At 41.2% G+C, this 23,523-nt stretch overlaps 1 protein-coding gene across 3 annotated transcripts in view; it reads left to right on the top strand.

Moving 5' to 3' along the window:
• Window positions 1–9,801: 9,801 nt before the first annotated feature.
• carm1 (coactivator-associated arginine methyltransferase 1) overlaps window positions 9,802–23,523 on the top strand; it is a 49,689-nt gene continuing 35,967 nt past the window's right edge. For all 3 annotated transcript variants that reach the window (XM_080447943.1, XM_080447945.1, XM_080447944.1), the window contains exons 1-2: window positions 9,802–10,079; window positions 21,559–21,684. In XM_080447943.1, coding sequence (XP_080304069.1) covers window positions 9,938–10,079; window positions 21,559–21,684 — 268 coding nt within the window. In that variant the 5' untranslated portion in view covers window positions 9,802–9,937. The remainder of the gene's footprint in view (window positions 10,080–21,558; window positions 21,685–23,523) is intronic.

Raw genomic sequence — 23,523 nt, forward strand, 5'->3', positions numbered from 1 at the left:
AACATGATAGCCTTTTCAAATGAGTAGTTTTAATACTTTTTTAGGACATTCATGTTTTTGCCATTATCTCCCCACATTAGCTGCACAGTAGTCCTGTACCTGGCCTATAGAACCGTTCGCCATTTGGTGTTCGGAGAATTTCTCACTTGAACTGAGTCAATGGGTACCTAGACATGAAAAATCACAGAGGTGCTCATCCGCCATAGTGCCACGAATGGCGCAATGGCCAAATCAAAAATGGCCGCCATCGGCTATGATGAAAATCCGACTTTTTTTTTTCTGAGTGTATATACACATGCAATACCTCCATGACTAATTGTGGGGTGGGGAATTCATTTCTGTTATGACCACTTTGGGTGATGTTGACCTTGAAAGGTCATGGTCAAGGTCATCTTGCTATTCCGAAGACCTTTGCCATAACTTGGCCATTGTTAGGACTAAAAACAGGTGTAATAATGGAACTCCAATCTCCCCCGCCAAATCAAACTCAGCTTCTTCTACGCGACAGTAGAGTCCGTTCTTCTCTATGGCAGTGAATGCTGGACCCTGAAACCAGCCCTTGAGAAGTCCCTGGACGGGTGCTACACCAGGATGCTGCGTGCAGTGCTTAACATCAGCAAGAGTGCGCATGTTACCAACAGAATCCTGTATGAGGGAATACCAAGGGTGAGCGAGAAGATTGCTGTAAGGAGAATGAGACTAGCAGGACACTGCCAAAGGCACAGAGAGCTGCCAGCCAGCAAACTGGTGCTGTGGGAACCAACACATGGGCACCGGTCAAGAGGACGCCCCACACTAACATATGTGGACACGCTCAAGAAGGATGCAGGAGCCCATAGCACCAATGAGCTGGCCAGATGTATGGAGAGTCGGGATGACTGGAAGCAACGATGGAGGGCTCGTCTGAGGACGACCTAGAGAGAGATTGTATTTTTTCCAATAAGGATTTGTTTTATTTATAACAAAAGACATACACTTGAGATATATAACAATTATAAATATCCTCCTTTAACTTTTATTTCAATTGGGTGTTGAAATGAGCAAATAAGAGTGATATAGACCTGCAAAATGATATACAAATAAAATTGTAACTCAAAATCAAATAACAATTCCTCTCAAAGTGCACCATATGTGTCTATGCAGGTTAGTGTGATGGACTTTTACAGGATGGATTTTACATTTTTCCATGGCAGAATAATGATGCATGGAACTCCAGCAGCACGGCACCCACATCGGCGAGTGTCACACTTGCCTGAATACTTGCATACTGTGAGCAGACTTGGTGGTACGGCCTTCAGACACTTTGATGGCAGGAGTGTACCAAAGTGCTCCTCCCATCCATGTTCCATTAGTGCTCGTCTTGCCTCGGGTTCCTTGGCTGTCGCAACAGGTCGCAAGCCCTATGCACCAGAAAGGCACCTTGGATGTGGCCTCTGATCACACTACTTGTGGGAGGGAGAGCATCCATTCCAGCACTGGCACTGGTATAGTTTTCTACCCTGAGGTCATCAAATGTCTTTCTGCTGTACTTGAACTGGACCCTGCCCAGACACGCACCAAGTACTTCTCTGTCAACGCTGTGTCTTGTTCGGTAAAGGTGTCTGCCTCTCCAAAGATTGTCAGATATTGCACTGGGTCAGAAGCCATAGCTGCATGTTTGGTCCCCACTCATGCAGTCATCTCCAGTCAGGATATGTGCCTTGATCACTATCTTGGCTAGTGGTGCTCCAAGATGAGAGACTGCTTGATGCAGTGGGAGGATGCGCCGCTTCTCACCAGTGCCATACTGCTGCCAGATCTCCTTCATCCTCAGTGCTTGGAAGTACGTATATGGGGTGTAGTATAGCAGTAATGTGAAGGAGTGTGTGTCATTGGAGACTATGACAACTCTCTTGCACTGTTTCACATGAACAGCCCTCTCCACATGCACCACCATGGGGCGGCAGTGGCTCAGGGGTAGAATGGCCGGGTAGAGTGAACTGGAAACCGCTGGAAACTGGGAAACCGTTCCCATTTAGCATTTACCACCTTATGGCCTGCAAGTGTGTACGGACCTGCAAGCTTCCAGACTGTTCCTGCCTTGCCAACAAATTAAAGTGCACAGAAATGTGCAAGCTACAAACCTGGAGCAATCAGAAGGAAGAGGAGGAAGATTAAGTGGAACTGATTGATTATGATGATGATAATTATGACGATGACGAATACTGAATAATTGATATTGGTATGACAGTTATGATGATGATCATTGATTAAAGTACCTCTCAAGCCTACTCCATAAACCGACTCTGTCACGGACCCTGTGGTCCACAGACTTGGACCTCATCTCTGTCCCCAAGGCAAACAAGCAAACCTTGTTCTGAACCATGTTCTGAACCTTGTTCTGAAGGCTCTGTCGGGGACAGAGCCTTCAGTGTGGCAGCCCCCACCCTGTGGAACTCTCTCCCAATAGGGATTGGCCATGCTCCTGCTCATGCAACACTGGACTCTTTTAAGGCTGTCTTGAAAAGACACCTATTCTCTCAGGCTTATGGCATATAGTTACGGGGCCAGAGCTCTCAGCTCTGGACCTGTTTTAATATTGGTGTCTTTTTTCTTCCGCCACTTTTCGCAGTTCTGGCTGAACCGTGCATACGCTTTTTACGAAACTTGGCCATATGGTAGATGGTCATGAAAAACTATCAAGAAATAATTCTCACAATCTTTCGTCAAAAGGTGGCGCTATAGCAAAATGCCAACTTTGAACAGGTACAACTCATGCCCTGTTTGACCTACAGCCATGAAACTTCAATATACATATGCGTCTACTCATGATCAACAACTTTCACACTCTGACTTTTGACCTCTGACCTTTAGATCTCCCACCATTTTGAATAATATGAAAAACAGTTAAAACCTATCTCCTCCTGGGATTTTTTAGTAATCTGCACGAAACGTTTTACACATGAACTTTGAACCTATGCCGAAAAACTGATGCAAAAGATTTTCCATAAGTGAAAAAATGAAGCTTTAATGAGCCAATGAATATTGCAGTTTTATGACAATTATTCATCTGCCCCTAACACATACATGCAGACTCACATTTCTTTGAAACTTTGCGGTAATGTTGAGGGTCATTCCAAATATCACTGAAACCAATCTTACTCCAATTGGTCAAAGGGGGGCGCTATAGCGATTTTTTTTAAATGCAAACTTTAAACAGGCAAAAGTCATGCCTCGTTTGGCCGACAGCCATTAAACCTGCTTACACATGTGCCTTGACTCATGAGGAACACATGTATCACGTTGACCAGTAAGCTCCGCCCTTAGATTGTCTGCAATTTTGAGCAGTTTGAAAAACACTTAAACCCAGGATTTTTCAGCTATTTGCGTGAAACTGTATCATCTGTGTGATCTCCTTTTTCACAGGTTCTTGTCTGTTGGTCCAATGGCTTCTCCCTTAAGCGAGTGCCTCACGACCGCAAGGTTGCCGGTTCAAGCCTCACTTGATGCAGACTCATTTAAGTTGAATTGCAAAAAACATGACTGTATCAATGAATACATGTGCAAACGGTAAAGATAACATGAAATGCTTATTTGAGAGTATGTTTTTTCAATGTATGACGTACTTCATTGTGAAAATATCCGATCTACAATCTCACAACTTTTCAGATAGCAACGTTTTGTGAGCTTGTAGATCGGCTGCTTTCACTGGTTTCGGTTTCGAGGAGACATACAATTTCTCTATTGGTAAATGGTTTGTGAACGAGTGATCTTAGTGTTAGTGAAACAGGGGCTTGGTTCATGACAGAAGGCAAAAGTGTATGATCTTCAACAGACAACTTCAGCCTGGATGAAGCTATAGCACTACTTGTAGTGTCTCATTCTGTGAGTCCGAAGGTTGAGAGTTTGATTCCTGTCAATGGCAATAGGTTGAGCTGTCTGTTTCTCTCACTCTGTCTGTCTATCTGGCTCTGTCTGTAGGTGGGTCATTCCACTTTTCAATTGCATCGCACAAAACATGACTGCATCAAATAATGCATGTGCAATTTTTTAAGACATTACAATCTAATATTTAATTCAGACACTGTGAAACCACATGTTGCTTTTCACTTGGCAGGATGTAAAATGTCATCTCCTCTCTCTCTCTCTCTCTCTCTCTCTCTCTCTCTCTCTCTCTCTCTCTCTCTCTCTCTCTCTCTCTCTCTCTCTCTCTCTCTCTCTCTCTCTCTCTCTCTCTCTCTCTCTCTCTCTCTCTCTCTCTCTCTCATTCACCAGGTCAGGTCTGTTGGTCCAATGGCTTCTCGCTTAAGTGTGTGCCTTAGAACCTCAAGGTTGCCAGTTCAAGCCCCACTTGATGCAGACTTCATTTAAGTTGCATTGCACACAACATGATTGTGTCAATTAATGCAAGTGCAATTGTTAAAGATAACCTGAAATGCTTATTTGAGAGTATGTCTTTTCAATGTATGACATAGTTCATTCTGAAAATAGCCGATCTACAATCTCAAAACTTTTCAGATAGCAACGTGTTTCTGAGCTTGTAGATCGGCTGCTTTCACTGGTTCACTTTTATCTTCAACAGACAACCTCAGCCTGTACAAAGCTATAGCACTATAGGTAGTGTTGCAGCTTGTCAATCCGAAGGTTCAGGGTTCGATTCCTGTTAATGGCAATAGGTTGAGATGTCAATTCCGCTTCCATCTCTCTTCAATCTATTATGTTTCCAAGTCTCTCTCTCTCTCTTCAATCTATTCCGTTTCCATGTCTCTCTCGCTCTCTCCCTCTCTCCCTTCAATCTATTCCGTTTCCATGTCTCTCTCTCTCTTCAATCTATTCCGTTTCCATCTCTCTCTCTCTCTCTCTCTCTCTCTCTCTCTCTCTCTCTCTCTCTCTCTCTCTCTCTCTCTCTCTCCTCTCTCTCTCTCTCTCTCTCTCACCAGGTCAGGTCTGTTGGTCCAATGGCTTCTCGCTTAAGTGTGTGCCTTAGAACCTCAAGGCTGCCAGTTCAAGCCCCACTTGATGCAGACTTCATTTAAGTTGCATTGCACACAACATGATTGTGTCAATTAATGCAAGTGCAATTGTTAAAGATAACCTGAAATGCTTATTTGAGAGTATGTCTTTTCAATGTATGACATAGTTCATTCTGAAAATAGCCGATCTACAATCTCAAAACTTTTCAGATAGCAACGTGTTTCTGAGCTTGTAGATCGGCTGCTTTCACTGGTTCACTTTTATCTTCAACAGACAACCTCAGCCTGTACAAAGCTATAGCACTATAGGTAGTGTTGCAGCTTGTCAATCTGAAGGTTCAGGGTTCGATTCCTGTTAATGGCAATAGGTTGAGATGTCAATTCCGCTTCCATCTCTCTTCAATCTATTATGTTTCCAAGTCTCTCTCTCTCTCTTCAATCTATTCCGTTTCCATGTCTCTCTCGCTCTCTCCCTCTCTCCCTTCAATCTATTCCGTTTCCCATGTCTCTCTCTCTCTTCAATCTATTCCGTTTCCATGTCTCTCTCTCTCTTCAATCTATTCCGTTTCCATCTCTCTCTCTCTCTCTCTCTCTCTCTCTCTCTCTCTCTCTCTCTCTCTCTCTCTCTCTCTCTCTCTCTCTCTCTCATATTCACCAGGTCAGGTCTGTTGGTCCAATGGCTTCTCGCTTAAGTGTGTGCCTTAGAACCTCAAGGTTGCCAGTTCAAGCCCCACTTGATGCAGACTTCATTTAAGTTGCATTGCACACAACATGATTGTGTCAATTAATGCAAGTGCAATTGTTAAAGATAACCTGAAATGCTTATTTGAGAGTATGTCTTTTCAATGTATGACATAGTTCATTCTGAAAATAGCCGATCTACAATCTCAAAACTTTTCAGATAGCAACGTGTTTCTGAGCTTGTAGATCGGCTGCTTTCACTGGTTCACTTTTATCTTCAACAGACAACCTCAGCCTGTACAAAGCTATAGCACTATAGGTAGTGTTGCAGCTTGTCAATCCGAAGGTTCAGGGTTCGATTCCTGTTAATGGCAATAGGTTGAGATGTCAATTCCGCTTCCATCTCTCTTCAATCTATTATGTTTCCAAGTCTCTCTCTCTCTCTCTTCAATCTATTCCGTTTCCATGTCTCTCTCGCTCTCTCCCCTCTCTCCCTTCAATCTATTCCGTTTCCATGTCTCTCTCTCTCTTCAATCTATTCCGTTTCCATCTCTCTCTCTCTCTCTCTCTCTCTCTCTCTCTCTCTCTCTCTCTCTCTCTCTCTCTCTCTCTCTCTCTCTCTCTCTCTCTCTCTCTCTCTCTCTCTCTCTCTCTCACCAGGTCAGGTCTGTTGGTCCAATGGCTTCTCGCTTAAGTGTGTGCCTTAGAACCTCAAGGTTGCCAGTTCAAGCCCCACTTGATGCAGACTTCATTTAAGTTGCATTGCACACAACATGATTGTGTCAATTAATGCAAGTGCAATTGTTAAAGATAACCTGAAATGCTTATTTGAGAGTATGTCTTTTCAATGTACTGTATGACATAGTTCATTCTGAAAATAGCCGATCTACAATCTCAAAACTTTTCAGATAGCAACGTGTTTCTGAGCTTGTAGATCGGCTGCTTTCACTGGTTCACTTTTATCTTCAACAGACAACCTCAGCCTGTACAAAGCTATAGCACTATAGGTAGTGTTGCAGCTTGTCAATCCGAAGGTTCAGGGTTCGATTCCTGTTAATGGCAATAGGTTGAGATGTCAATTCCGCTTCCATCTCTCTTCAATCTATTATGTTTCCAAGTCTCTCTCTCTCTCTTCAATCTATTCCGTTTCCATGTCTCTCTCGCTCTCTCCCTCTCTCCCTTCAATCTATTCGTTTCCATGTCTCTCTCTCTCTTCAATCTATTCCGTTTCCATCTCTCTCTCTCTCTCTCTCTCTCTCTCTCTCTCTCTCTCTCTCTCTCTCTCTCTCACCAGGTCAGGTCTGTTGGTCCAATGGCTTCTCGCTTAAGTGTGTGCCTTAGAACCTCAAGGTTGCCAGTTCAAGCCCCACTTGATGCAGACTTCATTTAAGTTGCATTGCACACAACATGATTGTGTCAATTAATGCAAGTGCAATTGTTAAAGATAACCTGAAATGCTTATTTGAGAGTATGTCTTTTCAATGTACTGTATGACATAGTTCATTCTGAAAATAGCCGATCTACAATCTCAAAACTTTTCAGATAGCAACGTGTTTCTGAGCTTGTAGATCGGCTGCTTTCACTGGTTCACTTTTATCTTCAACAGACAACCTCAGCCTGTACAAAGCTATAGCACTATAGGTAGTGTTGCAGCTTGTCAATCCGAAGGTTCAGGGTTCGATTCCTGTTAATGGCAATAGGTTGAGATGTCAATTCCGCTTCCATCTCTCTTCAATCTATTATGTTTCCAAGTCTCTCTCTCTCTCTTCAATCTATTCCGTTTCCATGTCTCTCTCGCTCTCTCCCTCTCTCCCTTCAATCTATTCCGTTTCCATGTCTCTCTCTCTCTTCAATCTATTCCGTTTCCATGTCTCTCTCTCTCTTCAATCTATTCCGTTTCCATCTCTCTCTCTCTCTCTCTCTCTCTCTCTCTCTCTCTCCTCTCTCTCTCTCTCTCTCTCTCTCTCTCTCTCTCATATTCACCAGGTCAGGTCTGTTGGTCCAATGGCTTCTCGCTTAAGTGTGTGCCTTAGAACCTCAAGGTTGCCAGTTCAAGCCCCACTTGATGCAGACTTCATTTAAGTTGCATTGCACACAACATGATTGTGTCAATTAATGCAAGTGCAATTGTTAAAGATAACCTGAAATGCTTATTTGAGAGTATGTCTTTTCAATGTATGACATAGTTCATTCTGAAAATAGCCGATCTACAATCTCAAAACTTTTCAGATAGCAAACGTGTTTCTGAGCTTGTAGATCGGCCTGCTTTCACTGGTTCACTTTTATCTTCAACAGACAACCTCAGCCTGTACAAAGCTATAGCACTATAGGTAGTGTTGCAGCTTGTCAATCCGAAGGTTCAGGGTTCGATTCCTGTTAATGGCAATAGGTTGAGATGTCAATTCCGCTTCCATCTCTCTTCAATCTATTATGTTTCCAAGTCTCTCTCTCTCTCTTCAATCTATTCCGTTTCCATGTCTCTCTCTCTCTTCAATCTATTCCGTTTCCATCTCTCTCTCTCTCTCTCTCTCTCTCTCTCTCTCTCTCTTCAATCTATTCCGTTTCCATGTCTCTCTCTCTCTCTCTCTCTCTCTCTCTCTCTCTCTCTCTCTCTTCAATCTATTCCATTTCCATGTCTCTCTCTCTCTCTCTCTCTCTCTCTCTCTCTCTCTCTCTCTCTCTCTCTCTTCAATCTATTCCGTTTCCATGTCTCTTTCTCTCTCTCTCTCTCTTCAATCTATTCCGTTTCCATGTCTCTCTCTCTCTTCAATCTATTCCGTTTCCATGTCTCTCTCTCTCTCTCTCTCTCTCTCTTTCTCTTCAATCTATTCCGTTTCTCTCTTTCTCTTCAATCTATTCCGTCTCTCTCTCTCTCTCTTCAATCTATTCCGTCTCTCTCTCTCTCTCTCTTCAATCTATTCCGTCTCTCTCTCTCTTCAATCTAATCCGTCTCTCTCTCTCTCTCTCTCTCTCTCTCTTCTCTCTCTCTCTCTCTCTCTCTCTCTCTCTCTCTATTCACTGGCCCCGTATTATCGCTGCTTGCAGCTATATTTGTTTGTTGTTTTGTTTGTTAGTTTGTCTGTTGGTTGTTCATTGTTTTTGAAAGGCGCTATATAAATTCAAGCTATTATTATTATTATTAAAGTGAATGAAAGAGAGAACATTCTTTTTCTTTCTTCCTCTGTATGACATGATCTGTTCAAAAAAAGTGGCACGCTTTCTTCATTATTTGAATATATGGTTGGTGTCTTTGAAGACTGATAACTGTGACTAAGCTACCACTTGGGAAAGGCTATCATGATCAAATATCATCTAGGGATATAGACCTATTCAAAATACAAAACTAGAATTTGCAAATGTTGCACTTGAGTGACCTCGATTAGTGAAAATGCTGTTCACATCACGTGAAGTGTTGTGAGCTTCGTAGACATGCCATTTGCTGAATATTTGCCCCAGAATAGGCATGCTAGTTCATGTGGTTAAATAAGTGAATGAAAGAGATTGAATAATGTGTTTTTCCCTCTGTATAACATGTTCTATTCAAAAAAGGTTAGGCGATTTTTTTATTCTTTGGATCTATGGTTGGTGTCATTGAAGGCTGATAACTAGGTCTAAGCTACTACTTGCGAAGGGCTATCATGTTGAAATATTATCAAGGGATATAGACCTTTTCAAAATACCAAACTAGAATTTGCCACCTTGAGTGTCCCTGAATAGTGAACATTCTGGCCTGGGCCCATGGACTAAAAGGCAAGTGAATGTAAAACATCAAAATACTGCTGTCAACTGTGGAACTATTTCTGACAGAAAATGCAACATTTGTATAAGATAGTCCCTCAAAATTGCAATGTAACACAGCTCTGTTAACGCTTTTATTTATTCCTATTTAAATTACATTCAATATTTATTTGTACATACATTGTTTTGTACATAGTTGGTTTTGTTCCACTTTTGCTTTGGCAATGTAAACATATGTTTTCTCATGCCAATAAAGCTCCATTGAATTTAAATTTAAATTGTTTTGAGAGAGAGAGAGAGAGAGAGAGAGAGAGAGAGAGAGAGAGAGAGATATATGCATGTCTATGTTTGACTCTCTCCCCCTGCACGGTGATCCTACTGGAGAGGAGGAGGAGCAGATGTGAGAGAGGCGACACTAGTGCGCGAGCAGCAGCAGCGACGCACGCTCCCTCCTCCTGCTGCTTCTTCTTCGCCTCCTCCTCCTAGCTCTCATCATCAGATCATTACATTACACACACACACACACACACACACACATATCAGAAGAAAAAAAAACACAGGACAAGATGGCGATGTCGGTGTTTCCCGGCGTGCGGCTCCTGTCCATCGGGGACGCGAACGGAGACATCCAGCGCCACTCGGAGCAGCAGCCGCTGCGGCTGGAGGTGAAGACCACGCAGGACGCCGCGCTGCTCAACCTCTCCAACGGTGAGCAGGAGGCTGCTCTGCGGCGGCGGCTCGGCCGGCCCCCCGCTTCTGGCTTAGCAGCAGCAATGCTAACCTTAGCCCCCTTTTTAGTTGCGTGCTGTTGTCGTTGCTGCTCAGCAAACAGCAGATCTACAAGCTCACCACGCGTCACGTTCGTGACGCGTGGTGAGCTTGTACATCTGCCGTTTTACCGCACGCAACCAAGTATAATAAATCAGCCTTTAGACCCCCCCCTCGCTTTAGCTCCTGAATGCTAACCTCGCTTCCCGTTAGTTACGAAAAAGCAAGGTTTCTGCCACTAAATGGTCAAACATTATTACAGTATTTATATTAGTTTTCGTGTTCGTTATTTAAGTATTTATATTAATTTGTATTGATATGTATTACAGTATTTTAGTCATACCAGGTTTCTATTTACTGTTCAGTGGTTTCTATTTACTTGTCTGCTGCTTAATCCGGTCTAAAGCCCGCCCTACTGTATCCGGTCATTTCCAACGTAACGTGCAGATACACAGACCCGTATCCGCCCTGTAGACCGGATCCGCCACCTCGCAGAGTGAATAGAAATTCCAACCACTCTCATATTATGAACGCTAGCTTAGCAAAGCTCATGCTATCTCGGCTTAGCTTCTTAGCTGCTTACGCTTGGTGCCAGTGAAGCCCGTAGCTATAGCTGCTGCTGCTGGCACTGAGCGTTAGCATTAGCAATTAGCCTGCTGGTAACGTGGCTTGACGAGCCGTTGATGCGACACAATAAAGAAGCGGCTGCTTTGCCCTTTAACGAAAAGTCCTGGCTCGCACCGCCTCGTGTTAATTAGCCGTGTGTGTTCGTTAACTGCTTTTAATGTGTCTGTTTGTGTTGTGTTGTTAATGGTTGTACCCCAGGCGTCATTTAGCCTCTTATTAGCCGCAGAAACTCATTTGTTTTGGAGCACAGAGCTGCAGCTTTTTGCTTGAGCGCTACTCTCCGTATTTGTTACGCCTTCATTGGTGACCTTATCGAATTCCGTGACCGGTCTAAAGAGGCCAAAACAAATCGCCGCATTTTTGCGTTCAGCAAAATAACTTTCTTGTTATTCATTTTATTGGAGTCGGTCTGTTTTGAATGTCACGGTCGAGCCGGGGTTTATGCTGAAATCGCAAAGCAAATGCCCTCCGGCGTCGCAGAAGTCGATAGGTCACCGGTTTTGGTGTCAGTTTCGGGGCTCCGAGCTTTGCCCCATATCACTTTGGTCTGGCAGGCTGTAATCACATCCCGTTCGTTCAGTGTCACATAGTGGTGCAAAACAGTGCTAGCATGTTTTACTTAAGTAAAAGTATCAATACTGCAATGTAGAAATACTGTTACAAGTAAAATTCTGGAATTCAAAATGTACTTGAGTAAAAGTACAAAAGTATTGGCATCAAAATGTACTTAAAAGTACCCAAAGTAAAAGTTCTCATCATACAGAATGTCCCATTTCAAGTTTTCAAATGTATACAAATCTTTTGAAAATAGCAGATCTACAAGCTCAGTGCTTGTAGATAGGCTATTTTCAAAGGTCCGAAATGTGTATAGGGCTGAAGTGGATACTGTATGTTTTGTAATAATAATCAAAATCTACAACGTAACTAGTTACTAAAGTTTTCAAATAATTGCAGTGGAGTATAAGTACAATATTTGCCCCCTGAGATGTAGTGGAGTAGAAGTTAAAGTATTGGAAATTGGAAATACTGAAGTGAACTACAAATACCTCATGGTTCTTAAGTACAGTACTTGAGTACATACTTAGTTACTTTCCACCACTGGTTGTAATCACATCCCGTTCAGTGTTGCACACATTCAAGTAAAAGTTGCGGGACGTGTTGCGTTTCAGTAAACAAGCCTGGCTGGGATTCCTCTGCCAGTGAGAGCGGGTCAGTGTTAAGTTATGCATCCATTCATCTTTGTTCTCATCGGAACAATGGCCAAGCCCCCCGCCACCGACCCTCCTTTGTTATGATGGCCCGTTGAAGATGTGCTGGGGGGGGGGGCTTCTGGAGCAGGGGTCCTTAAACTTTTACATTTCAACGAACCTCAGTTTGGTGTGCAGTACGCCACGAACCCACATAACTTTGAATGTTCAAATGGAGCCATTGACAAGCACTTAGAATTGTAGGCATTTAGTTTGACTCGGTTCCACAGATAAATATTGTGAGAATACCCAAACTACAAGCTCACAATGCCTCGCACTGCGTTGTGAGCTTGTAGATCGGCTGTTTTCACAATCTTTGCCTCTTTCTTACGTAATCGTTGACATTTTGGCCAATGAGGTATTAAAGTCTTAAAATTAAATGAAATGTAAGTTTAGAAATGTGCAGATACCCTGTATAAACGTATACTGTATGTTGGTTTGTTTACTGTTGAATGAGAAAACAATGTTGCACCAGCTAATCATCTGGGGACGTCCCAAAATGACCCCAGTTTAGGAACCACTGGTTTAGAGCATGGGTCTTCAACAGGGGGTCCTCCGAGTTACTACAAGGGGGCACCAAATCTTGTGATTGTGTGTGACAGGAACTCCCCCCCTTTCTCCATTAACCACTAGAACAGTAGCATCCCTATTCTGGTGGGAACAATTGCCAAAAATAGCAGATCTTCATACAAGCTGACAACGTGTCTTATTGCAACTTGTTGTGAGCTTGTCGATTATTTTCGGCAAAGAGATTTGGAGCCAACTGTCAAGTTTACTAAGTAGGCTTTTGAGGGGTTAAGTGATTAAATGTCTAAAAATGCACATTAACATGAATCCAACATGTTAATGGAAAAAGATGAGTGTAAACAAACACTTACTCAACAATGATGACAGTGCTGTCAAACATGAAGCTATCTATGAAAATGTTTAATCTGCAACACAATTTTATACATTATGTAGTTGGGGTCCCTGCTTCATCGCTCTCTCAGCTAAGGGGTCCTTGGCCTGAAAAAACATTGAAGACTCCTGTTTTGAGACTTGGCATTGCAGGATGAGTATGGCAGATTTCAAAATAATGTTTTGGTTGATTTAGTGATTGAAGTTTAAAGCAACTAAGCTGCCACTTGTAATGTCTGCAATGTGTGAAGCATGGACCAACTGTTCCTTTAATGTACTTTTGAAGTGGTCACTGTGCAGCGGGACTATCTAGGAAAGTGGTTCTCAAAGTGGGTGTGAGGAGGGAATTCCAGGGTGTCCCCAGCAAAACGAGGAACGGTTAGATCTTGTAGATTGCCTACTTTCGAGTGTAAAGCACTTTGGTTCAACACTGTTGTTTTAAATGTGCTCTATACATAAAGTGGATTGGATGTGGGTCGCTGGCACAGAATCTTCTCAAAATCGGTCTGTGGCCAAATGCATATCGATTTGGGGGTCTTTGACGGGAACATTTTGAGAACTACTGATCTAGGAAAGATATTAGCAGGTAATCTATTTCATTTCTTGGATCATCAGGATATGAGGCTAAAAAAACATCATAGTTTAATTTGTATTGTACGGAAGATGGTACTTCCACTTAACCACTTTCACCCTAAAATTGATAAATAGCTGATCTGCAAGCTCACAACGCATTGCAATGCAACCCGTTGTGGGCTTGTAGGTCAGCCGTATTCACCACTTCATCATATGAAAAAGTATATAGAGCTTAAGTGGTTAGGATGTGGGAGATCTGTGAGGACAGAGGAAGAATCAACACAAGACATCCTTGCTTGGTCAAATGTCATTTGTAAGCTAAGTCAGTTCCTTATAGCCTAAGGGGTTGCACAGCTGTATCACCTGTCACTGGACCTGTAACAGATTGTTCTGTATCGTTTTGTTGTCCTAGACTTATTGGATGCTGTATTTCTCTGCTGTCACTGCACTATTTCCGTAGGTTTTTATCCACTCTTGCAATGGGGTTACTTGTGGGTGCTCCGTCCAACACTTTTCTCCCAAGATATCTTGGAAACTACTGGCTGGATTGGTGTAGAATTTGCTGTGCAATAGCGCTGGGCGATATGACTTCAAATCGATACCACTATTGTGTTAATTACATTTTTTACTATTTCTGTACACCACCTTGTGATTAACCACAAGTTAATCACTTATTAGAATTTATAAAACAAAGAATAGCTATCACTCCGAAGTTCTTCTGGTACTTTTTAATTCATAATGAGGCATACATGAACACGTTTCGGTGAAGTTCTTCTGGTACTTTTTAATTCATAATGTGGCATACATGAACACGTTTCGGTGTTGAGCCTTCCCCGGCGGTAGTACCAGAAGGACTTCGGAGTGCTGGCGATTCTTTGTTTTATACATTGTGAGTCTTCCTGAGCAGTGAGTGCACCGGGCTTGTTTGATATGTTTTCGGTAATTTTGTTGCACATCAACAAGCTATGATCTAAACACAGTAAAGTGAGATATTGAACATATGTTTGCATTTTTGTTTCATATGAAATTACGATTACCAAAGCTAAACAATGTGGAGAAATTGGGCTTCCAGGTTTTGAAGAGTTTTCATTCTGTCAGCTCAAAATCCATCTTTAGGGGGAAAAAAAGAGTGTAGAGGAAAAAAATAATGTATTTTTGAATTTATATATTTTGGCTAGTTAATAGGCTACTAGTTCTGGGCTATATGGCCTGCAGTACATTTGATTATAAAAGCAATGCCTACTGTCAATATGACTATTTATCATAATAAAGTTACTCAGGCTACTATTCCTGTACAAAAGAACACAATGCTCATTGTGTGAGGTTTAATGATGGGCTATACAGTATTTATACCTTGTATAGATACAAATTAGTTACAATTCTAAAATAAATGTATAATGAACTATAAGCATCCTCCTATAATTCCACAAACCTCTGAGCCCAAAAATTGTTCTGCCCGGTTCTCCTCAGTGCCTGGAGCTATTGATCTCAAATTGCACACAGCCATTGACCATTACCATGTGCATGGGACTGCGAAGCCCGTTTTTCGACGGGACGCGCGGGGAGGACGCACGACAGGACGTGCAATAACCCCACGTTTGCAACTACTTTAGCCTGCGCACTTCACCGGGTATGGTCTAGTGAAACATAATTGTTACTATGCATACAGGTGAAAACATTATGTGCACGTTTCCCTTAACTCTTTCAATGCCATGCTTATTTATGGAATTTTGGTTCTGAGTGCCACAACCAAAATTAATTGTAAAAAAAAAAGTGCTTAGGAGCCGAGATACAGCCTTTTTCAGTAAAAAGTTAAACAAGAAGTGAATGGAGCAGCAGAATTTTTTTTCCACCACACCGATTTTGAGCCGAATTGGCGTCGGGAAGCGTTGGATAACGTCGTCCCGTCCGTTAGGGGTCCGTCGGGACCTTTTTGGCCGACTCAGGGCGGACCGGACATGTTCAGTTATTTGGCCGACTGGTAGAGCCATGGGGTGGTGAAGCGGGGGGAGAGCCAGGGCTTAAGGTTTGATCAACGCTGCCTTCGACGTTGCCATATTATGCGAGTGAAATCAGCGACCAGGTCTATGAAAACCTATATTCACTGTTTCTCTCTATCCGTCTCTCAAAGCGAGCGAGCGAGAGAGGGAGAATAAGCCTACGTTTGCACTCACAATTGTCTGAAGATCCATTCTATATGTCATGTTATGGTTTAACTTTTAAGGACAGTTCAGACCTGACTTGCGCTAGGGATGGGTATTCTCACGATACGTATCACGATACTTGGGTCACGATACGATTATATCACAATATATTGAGATACGATACATATTGCCATATATTACGATATTATTGCTATATATTGCGATATCAAGATATATTGCGATACGATACATATTGCAATATATTGCGATACGATACATATTGCAATATATTGCGATATATATATACATATATCACAACTACATATAGTGTGTGTGTGTGTGTGTGTGTGTATATATATACACTATCGCGATATGACTGCCTGGAGTATCGATACAGTATCGCGAAATAAAATATCGTGATATATCGCGAAATCGATAATATTGCCCATCCATAACGTAAGCTGCAGCTGGTGACAGCTGATTGATTTGACCTACTTTTGCGTGTACTGGAATGATGTAATTAATTATTTGGGAGCAGGTGTGTAAGATTCCAATAGTATACACATTTTGAATGGCTTTCATATACTCTTAATATATTTTTTCAAATGACATTTGGCCTTATAGATCGAAATGTGCTCAGTTTTGGCTATTTTCTGGGTGTTAATTTCAATATATTAACATATTCATTTATTTTCGATTATTCGAATAACTGTTTAAAAAATGGCTTGTACACCTCAGCAGTGATGGAAAAAGTACTCAAATGTTTTACTTAAGTAAAAGTATTTACTTAAGTAAAAGTATCAATACTGCAATGTAGATGTACTCTGAGTCTGTTACAAGTAAGTAAAAGTCCGGAATTCAAAAAAAGTTAAAGTACTAAAGTATTATCAAAATGTGCTTAAAGTACCAAAAGTAAAAGTACCAATGTTCTACAACATGCTCACAACATGTTTGTATGCAACACGTTGTGAGCTTGTAGATCGGCTATTTTCAAATAGCCTAGGTATAAAATATGGCTAAATGGTTAATGTATGTTTTATAATGTAATGCTTTATATCTGCAAAGTAACTAGTTACTAAAATGTACAATAAAAGTACAATATTTGCATCTGAGATGTAGTGGAGTAGAGCAGTAAAAGTATAGACAATTGGAAATACTGCAGTAAAGTAAAAGTACCTCAAAATTGTACTTAGTTGTACAGTACTTGACTAAATGTACTTAGTTACTTTACACCACTGCACATCAGTGGGGAAAAAAACGCTGGGAACACCCCTATTTACTAGGTACCTAGGGACAGGGAGAGAGAGATAGCAAGATGCAACCTGTGCCCAAAACATTGTATTCGGGTGCATGTTGTGTCTGCAAGCACACACACAGTGGTGTAAAGTAACTAAGTAAATGTTTTGAAAACTTGAATTACTAGTTACTTTTTGATTTGTATTACTAAACATACATCAACCACTTAAGCTCGATATGTATTTCAGCTATTTGAAAATAGCCGACGCAATGCGACACGTTGTAGATTTGCTATTTTCAAAAGATTTGTATACATTTTGAAGACTTGAAATGGGACATTCTGCATACTGAGTACTTTTACTTTTGGTACTTTGCCAATACCTTTGTACTTTTACTCAAGTCAATTTTGAATTCCGGACTTTTACTTGTATTTCTACATTGCAGTATTGATACTTTTACTTAAGTAGAAAATTTGAGTTCTTTTTCCACCACTGCACACACCGTACTTCTCAAGGGCTGCAGCTAATGATGCCTTTCTTAGACATTATTCCATCAAAATGTTTTGGATGATTTTCATAGACATTATTCTATAATTCTTTCCCCCCTTTTGATAATTTTTTTTATCCTTTATATATCAACAAATTGCTGCAAAAATAAATCTTAACCAGGGGTTGACACTAATGGTTGCCCGACTGCCCGTAGCAAGTAAATAAAACATTCGGGCAAGTGGAGTTTGCTTTCAGGTTGCCCGACGGGCAAGTGCGTTTGAATGGGGAAGCAACCGTCTTCATCAAATATTATTGGTTATTCACGAAGAACAAATAATGCTACCTTTTTACAAGTAGCAGTTGCGCTCATTCAGATTTTCAAAGTGACTGTCGCCACTCGTCAGTTATCGATTGGATTTAACATTAATTTGATTTACTTCTCGGGCAAGTGGGCATAACCTTTGGGCAAGTAGAGCTTGACCTGTACTTACCCGACGGGCAAGGGCCTCTGACAACTTAATGTCAACCCCTGCTAACATATTTGACTAAATTGATATTCTGATTAATCACTTATCCCTATCTAGCGTAACATTTTCTATAAATTACTCCCACAATAAATAAAATAAACGATGTCTCTTTCTTCTAAACCTTAATGGTGACGTGCACCGGAAATAGTAATCTACAAAAGCAGCGTTGTGAGCTTGTGAATCTGCTATTTTGGGTGTGCTACATTGCAGACAGCAAAGTATAAATCAGACCTTACGCTGTCCATGGTGCTGAATGGTGAATATCGTTGCTGTCAGGAAGAAACCTTGTATCTCCATAGTTAAACTTTTTTTCGCCATAAATTAATGCCCTACTTCGTCATACTATAGATTCACACAATTTGCAAAAATAGCCGATCTCTTTTCTTTTTCTATACATATGGAAAAGTAACAGTTTTGCACATACAAGGTTTCCACCCGACGATATCAGAGAGAAGATGACTTATTGATTTTCACATGGTTTCAGTTCCACACTGTTTGTTATGTATTTACTAGATGGTTGTTGGTATTCATGTCTTGACTTGGATAATTGAAGTTTAAGACATTTACGCTGTGTTAGCACTGCAGGCAAATCCCACTTGTTTATCAAATCTTCAGGACTGACTGTCCACACTGTTAGATCAATAGCCGATCTACAAGCTCATAGCTTGTAGATCAGCTATTTTCAGCAAGCGACAACATAGTGCGACAAAGTATAAATCCAGCTTCAGTGTGGGAGTGCCAAGACTTGAGAGAAATCTGTATAAATGACATTTGAATCACATTTCAAACCATCTAGGACAGGGGTCTTCAACCTTTTCAGGCCAGGGACCCCCAAACTGATGGGGAGATGGAGCAGGGACCCCCTACCTCGTAGGGTAGGGTGGGCTACCACATACATTGTATATTTATGTATACAATTGTGTTTTATATTGCCTGCTCCTACGCACCTGCCCCAGTAGGTGTGCAAAATAAAAATTATCTACAAAATATATATAAACATACCGTGTTATTGTTAAACAAAACAATAACTTGTACAAAAATATTGTTTAATCAAACAACAATTTCGCGGACCCCCTGCAGTACCTCCGCGGACCCCCTAGGGGTGGCGGACCCCCTGTTGAAGACCTCTGATCTAGGAATGTGTTACGAATCAGTTTCCATTCCTTTTTCCCCCCGTTCTTCAGTCTAGATAAAACCTGAACTGATTCCAATGTGGATAGGGGAAACAAACAGATTTTTGGCTGCTAGTGTGAACATAGCCTTTAACGATGATGCAGTTTTTTCATGTGCCACTGTTTGTACCTTTGCTATTTATAACCTACTAGTCCATTCTGTGTATACTGATGTGTGCAGTCAAAGTATTAACAGACTTTGGGTTATGTACTGTGCTGTACAGCAATAGTCTCAAACCTTTTTGGCCCCAATTACCCCTTCCAATATAATAACCATATTCATTACCAACCACCCACAATGTACGTCAAATTGTGTGTTAAATGTTGAAGTAACAAAGAAACATCTATCCATTACTAACCAACAATGTATATTACATTGTACTTTATAGTTGCATAATGGAGATATTTGATATTGGTATGAGTAATGTGACTGCATCACGTTGAGACAGGTGTTATGAGTTGCCGTTGGTGTCACATTAGCTCTGTGTAGAATTACGGCCAGGTTGGCTCATTTCATTAGCTTGTTTACTCCGTGACATCGTGTCTAATGGTGGCGAGCCAATAGATATCAGCATTATTGTTATTATTATAGTCTATACCCGGGGATGTGCGCACTCAGCATATTGGGCACACTTTCAGATCATTTGCTCCATCCACTGAGGAGAGCTGGGCAGAACTAAGAGTTTTTGTGACGGAGGTTTGCCGAATTATAGGAGGATGTCACAAATAGGGTTTCCATCTGTTGTTGGGTAGGGACTAGGGGTGGTAAATATAATCGATTCAGCAATTAATCGCGATTCGGATATGGACGATTATAGAATCGATTATTAAAAATCGATTATAAAAAAACAACTTTTTTGTTTTCATGATATCGCTAATTGCACAGAGCAGCAGCCATATTTTGGTTCGTTATCAGAATATTGAGAAGCCTTTGTTATAAGTCAGTATTATTTTACAAAAAATGACTTTCTTGTTGGTTTTCTGCAATTGCTGATGTTCCATTAGTTTTTATTATCAATAAAAGATGAAAAGTTAATTAATCGCTTATCGCAATAATCACAATTTAATTGAATCGTAGCCCTTGGAATCATCAGGTACCTACCAATTTCCGCCCCTTGTAGGGAGTAGGGACGTTAAAAATGGCCAAGGACGTTTGAATATCACTTTGTAAATTAAAGACTGCAGAAATCACTTTCTTTATCTGTATGCATCGGCCGCGGTTGGTGCGGAGCAGCGCTCTCTCTCGCGTGATGAATGATTCATACTTGTATATTATTTATTCTATAGCGTCATTTTAAGAAGCTTATGTATTAGGGGTGTCGGAAAAAATCTATTCGAGTACGAATCGCGATTCTACTGTTGGACGATTCAGAATCGATTCTCATTTTTTTTAAATCGATAAAAAAAAACAAAAAAAAAAACATTTTTTACCTTTGTGTGTTTACATTATTATCAGTTGATAAAACCTTTAGAATTATAAAAGCTACATAAATGTACTCTGTTCTCATGCCAGCAGATTGGAGTTGATCCTGAAATCCTATGTTTTGAATCAAGAATCGTTTTGAATCAAGAATCGTTTTGAATCGAGAATCTTTTTTTTGAAAAAATCGATAAAAACTGGAATCGTGACCCCAAGAATCGGAATCGAATCGATTTGTGAGATAGCAGACGATTCACAGCCCTATTATGTATGTACTGTAATGGTTTAGATGCAAGCCCAGACCTTCCTGGAGGACAGAGCATCGTGCTGAGCCTGTGATGAAGGCTTGGAACAATCGTATTTGTCCCTATACATTTTGAAACATTTAACAACATTTTGGAAATGGCAGATCTACGAGCTCACAACATGTGTTATATCACACACTATACCCACTATTTTGTAACCAATTTTGAGTATAGAATATTAAATATGGCATATTTTGGCCATAATTCATTTTGATTATTGGTCGGTCTTTGTCAGTCATTTCTTTTGTGTATTAAAGTTTGTCACATCTGCCCCGTTCAACCTTTGTATACAAGGCCTAAAAAGCCACACAATTAAATTGTTAATCGCAACTATTTGTGTGACAATTAATCGTCAAGGCCGCCTTTATTGGTGTCCTCCCTCCTACTCCTTTACTGTGTGTTACATGTGTGTTCCAAGGGCTGTGAGAAGAGACATCCTTAACCCATTAAGACCGGGAACGCATCTGTGTCATTTTAAGATCTCTTGGGCTATTAAAAAATAGCAGTACATCTGCTATTTTTTTTCAAGAGTGTGTGTGTATATATATATATATATATATATATAAGTATTTTTTTCAAAGATTTGCAATTTTTTTTCTTCTCCAAAAATAGCAGATCTACAAGCTCGCAGCGCTATAAGCTTGTATATCTGCTATTTTTGAATAGCCTAAAGAAATCTGAAAAAATTACACTGATGCGTTCCCGGTCCTAAAGGGTTAAGTGTTGTGTGTATTTTCAGGAGAGGGGACATGCGTGTTTATGTGTTTTTGTGTGCGTTTCCAGGAGAGGAGACCTGCGTGTTTAAGTGTTCGGTGTCGCGGGACACGGAGTGCAGCCGTGTGGGGAAGCAGTCCTTCATCATCACACTGGGATGCAATAGTGTCCTGCTCCAGTTCTCCTCCCCCGCAGGTACGTACACACACACACACACACACACACACACACACACACACACACACACACACACACACATTTCTACTTGACATTCTTATGAGGACCTCAATATTTTAGCACGGCATTGAAAATAGCCGATCTACAAGCTGCACAACTATGTATAAAGTAGTGAAAACTTTTAACCCCCCCAACCCCCTAAACCTGACCTTTAAATGTTAACCCTAATCCCAACCTGAATCTTTTCCTAATTGTAAGCCTAGAAATCAAACGACCATTCTCTTGAGGATCAAGAAAAGCCAATTTCTCAAATTCTACAATTCTGCACGCACCTAATTCCAAGGATCTCCATAACTCTGAGTGTACAAATGGAACCAAAAGCACCCGTGAATAAGTATCAACCACAGTCAACCCATCACAGAGCCAGTTCTCAGTAGATGTGTGGGACATTATATTTTAAGATGCGTCGCTAAGCTGAATTCTCAGTTTCAGTCTGCATTGATGGCAGTGACGTGCCATAATCGATCACTTTCTTGTTGTTAAGTGGTCAGATGGGTGGGTGGCTAAATTGGGGAGAAAAGGGATTTTTTAAAACTAAGACATAGTGACATTTTTCTTTTTGCTTTGTTATATTATCAATACCCCCTGCCCACAGGTTGAGACCAGCATATAAACAATGTCTCATTTTGCACATGGTGCTGAGCACTGAAGGGTGGTTGATCTGGTTTGATCACATTACACGCACACACACACACACAGAATTGTATTATATATATAGAGAGTATGCACATGCGTCACTTCTCCACCTGGACACGCCCCCCTCAGCTAGACAGAGTGGCAAAACATTGAGCAGCATAGAGTGTTGGAGTTTGGAAGCGCTCGTTGGAAATCACTCAAAGGTCCTGCGTATCACCTGTTTCGAAACGTCACATAATGCAGGAGGCAGCAGGACGTTGCGTTATTGAAAACGAGCGTTTCCTAGCTCCAACGCTTCGAAAAATAATCACCTGCACGGAATTTATGAGTTACCACTGTGGTGGGAAAACATTTAAAAGACATTTTGGTCTTCTATTTGAAAAAAAAGTGGTTTCATGTCGGCTATATTTTGCAAAAGTAAAATGGTGGTAGAGGTAATTGTTTCAATCCATTGGCCCATACAAACCAGCTTATTTTTTACCCTATATTTTCCCTTACGCCAACGTCCAAGTGAGATTTATCAAAGGATCCTACACAGCCAATCCTAGCGTACATTGGGTCGGAGCTTTGATAAATCTGACAGGTGAAACCAAACGTCATTTAAATAACACAGCCTTTAAATATTATCGAAACGCCCCGATGTTTCGACATAAAGAACCAGAATACGACCAAACAAAGCCCCTCTGCCTGTCAAGACACACACACACACACACACACACACACACACACACACACACACACACACACACACACACACACACACACACACACACACACACACCCCCACCTACCTAGTAGCCTATATGAATGACAGATTATGACACGACACCAATCACATAGCAATGAATGGAATACGTTTGTATAATAATTTATTTAACCCATACCGAGCAGTGCACGTTCGAGTTACACTAAAATAAAGCAGTCATGTATTCCCCGTGAGACTCGGGCTGGCTGCAGTGAGTCCCGTGTCGCCACGTTAATGAGAGATGAAGAATCACCTGTGCTGGTCACAGGTTTGGAGTGTCGGGTTTATATCCTCCATCCGCCAGTCCCAACTCCCGAAAATGCTCTCGCATAAGCGCTCGTATATTTTGAAAATAGCAGATCTACAAGCTCACAACGTGTGGCGATGCGACATGTTGTGAGTTTGTAGATCTGCTA

Source organism: Gymnoscopelus braueri (assembly GCF_963280865.1).
Source record: "Gymnoscopelus braueri genome assembly, chromosome: 13".
Lineage (NCBI taxonomy): Eukaryota > Metazoa > Chordata > Actinopteri > Myctophiformes > Myctophidae > Gymnoscopelus > Gymnoscopelus braueri.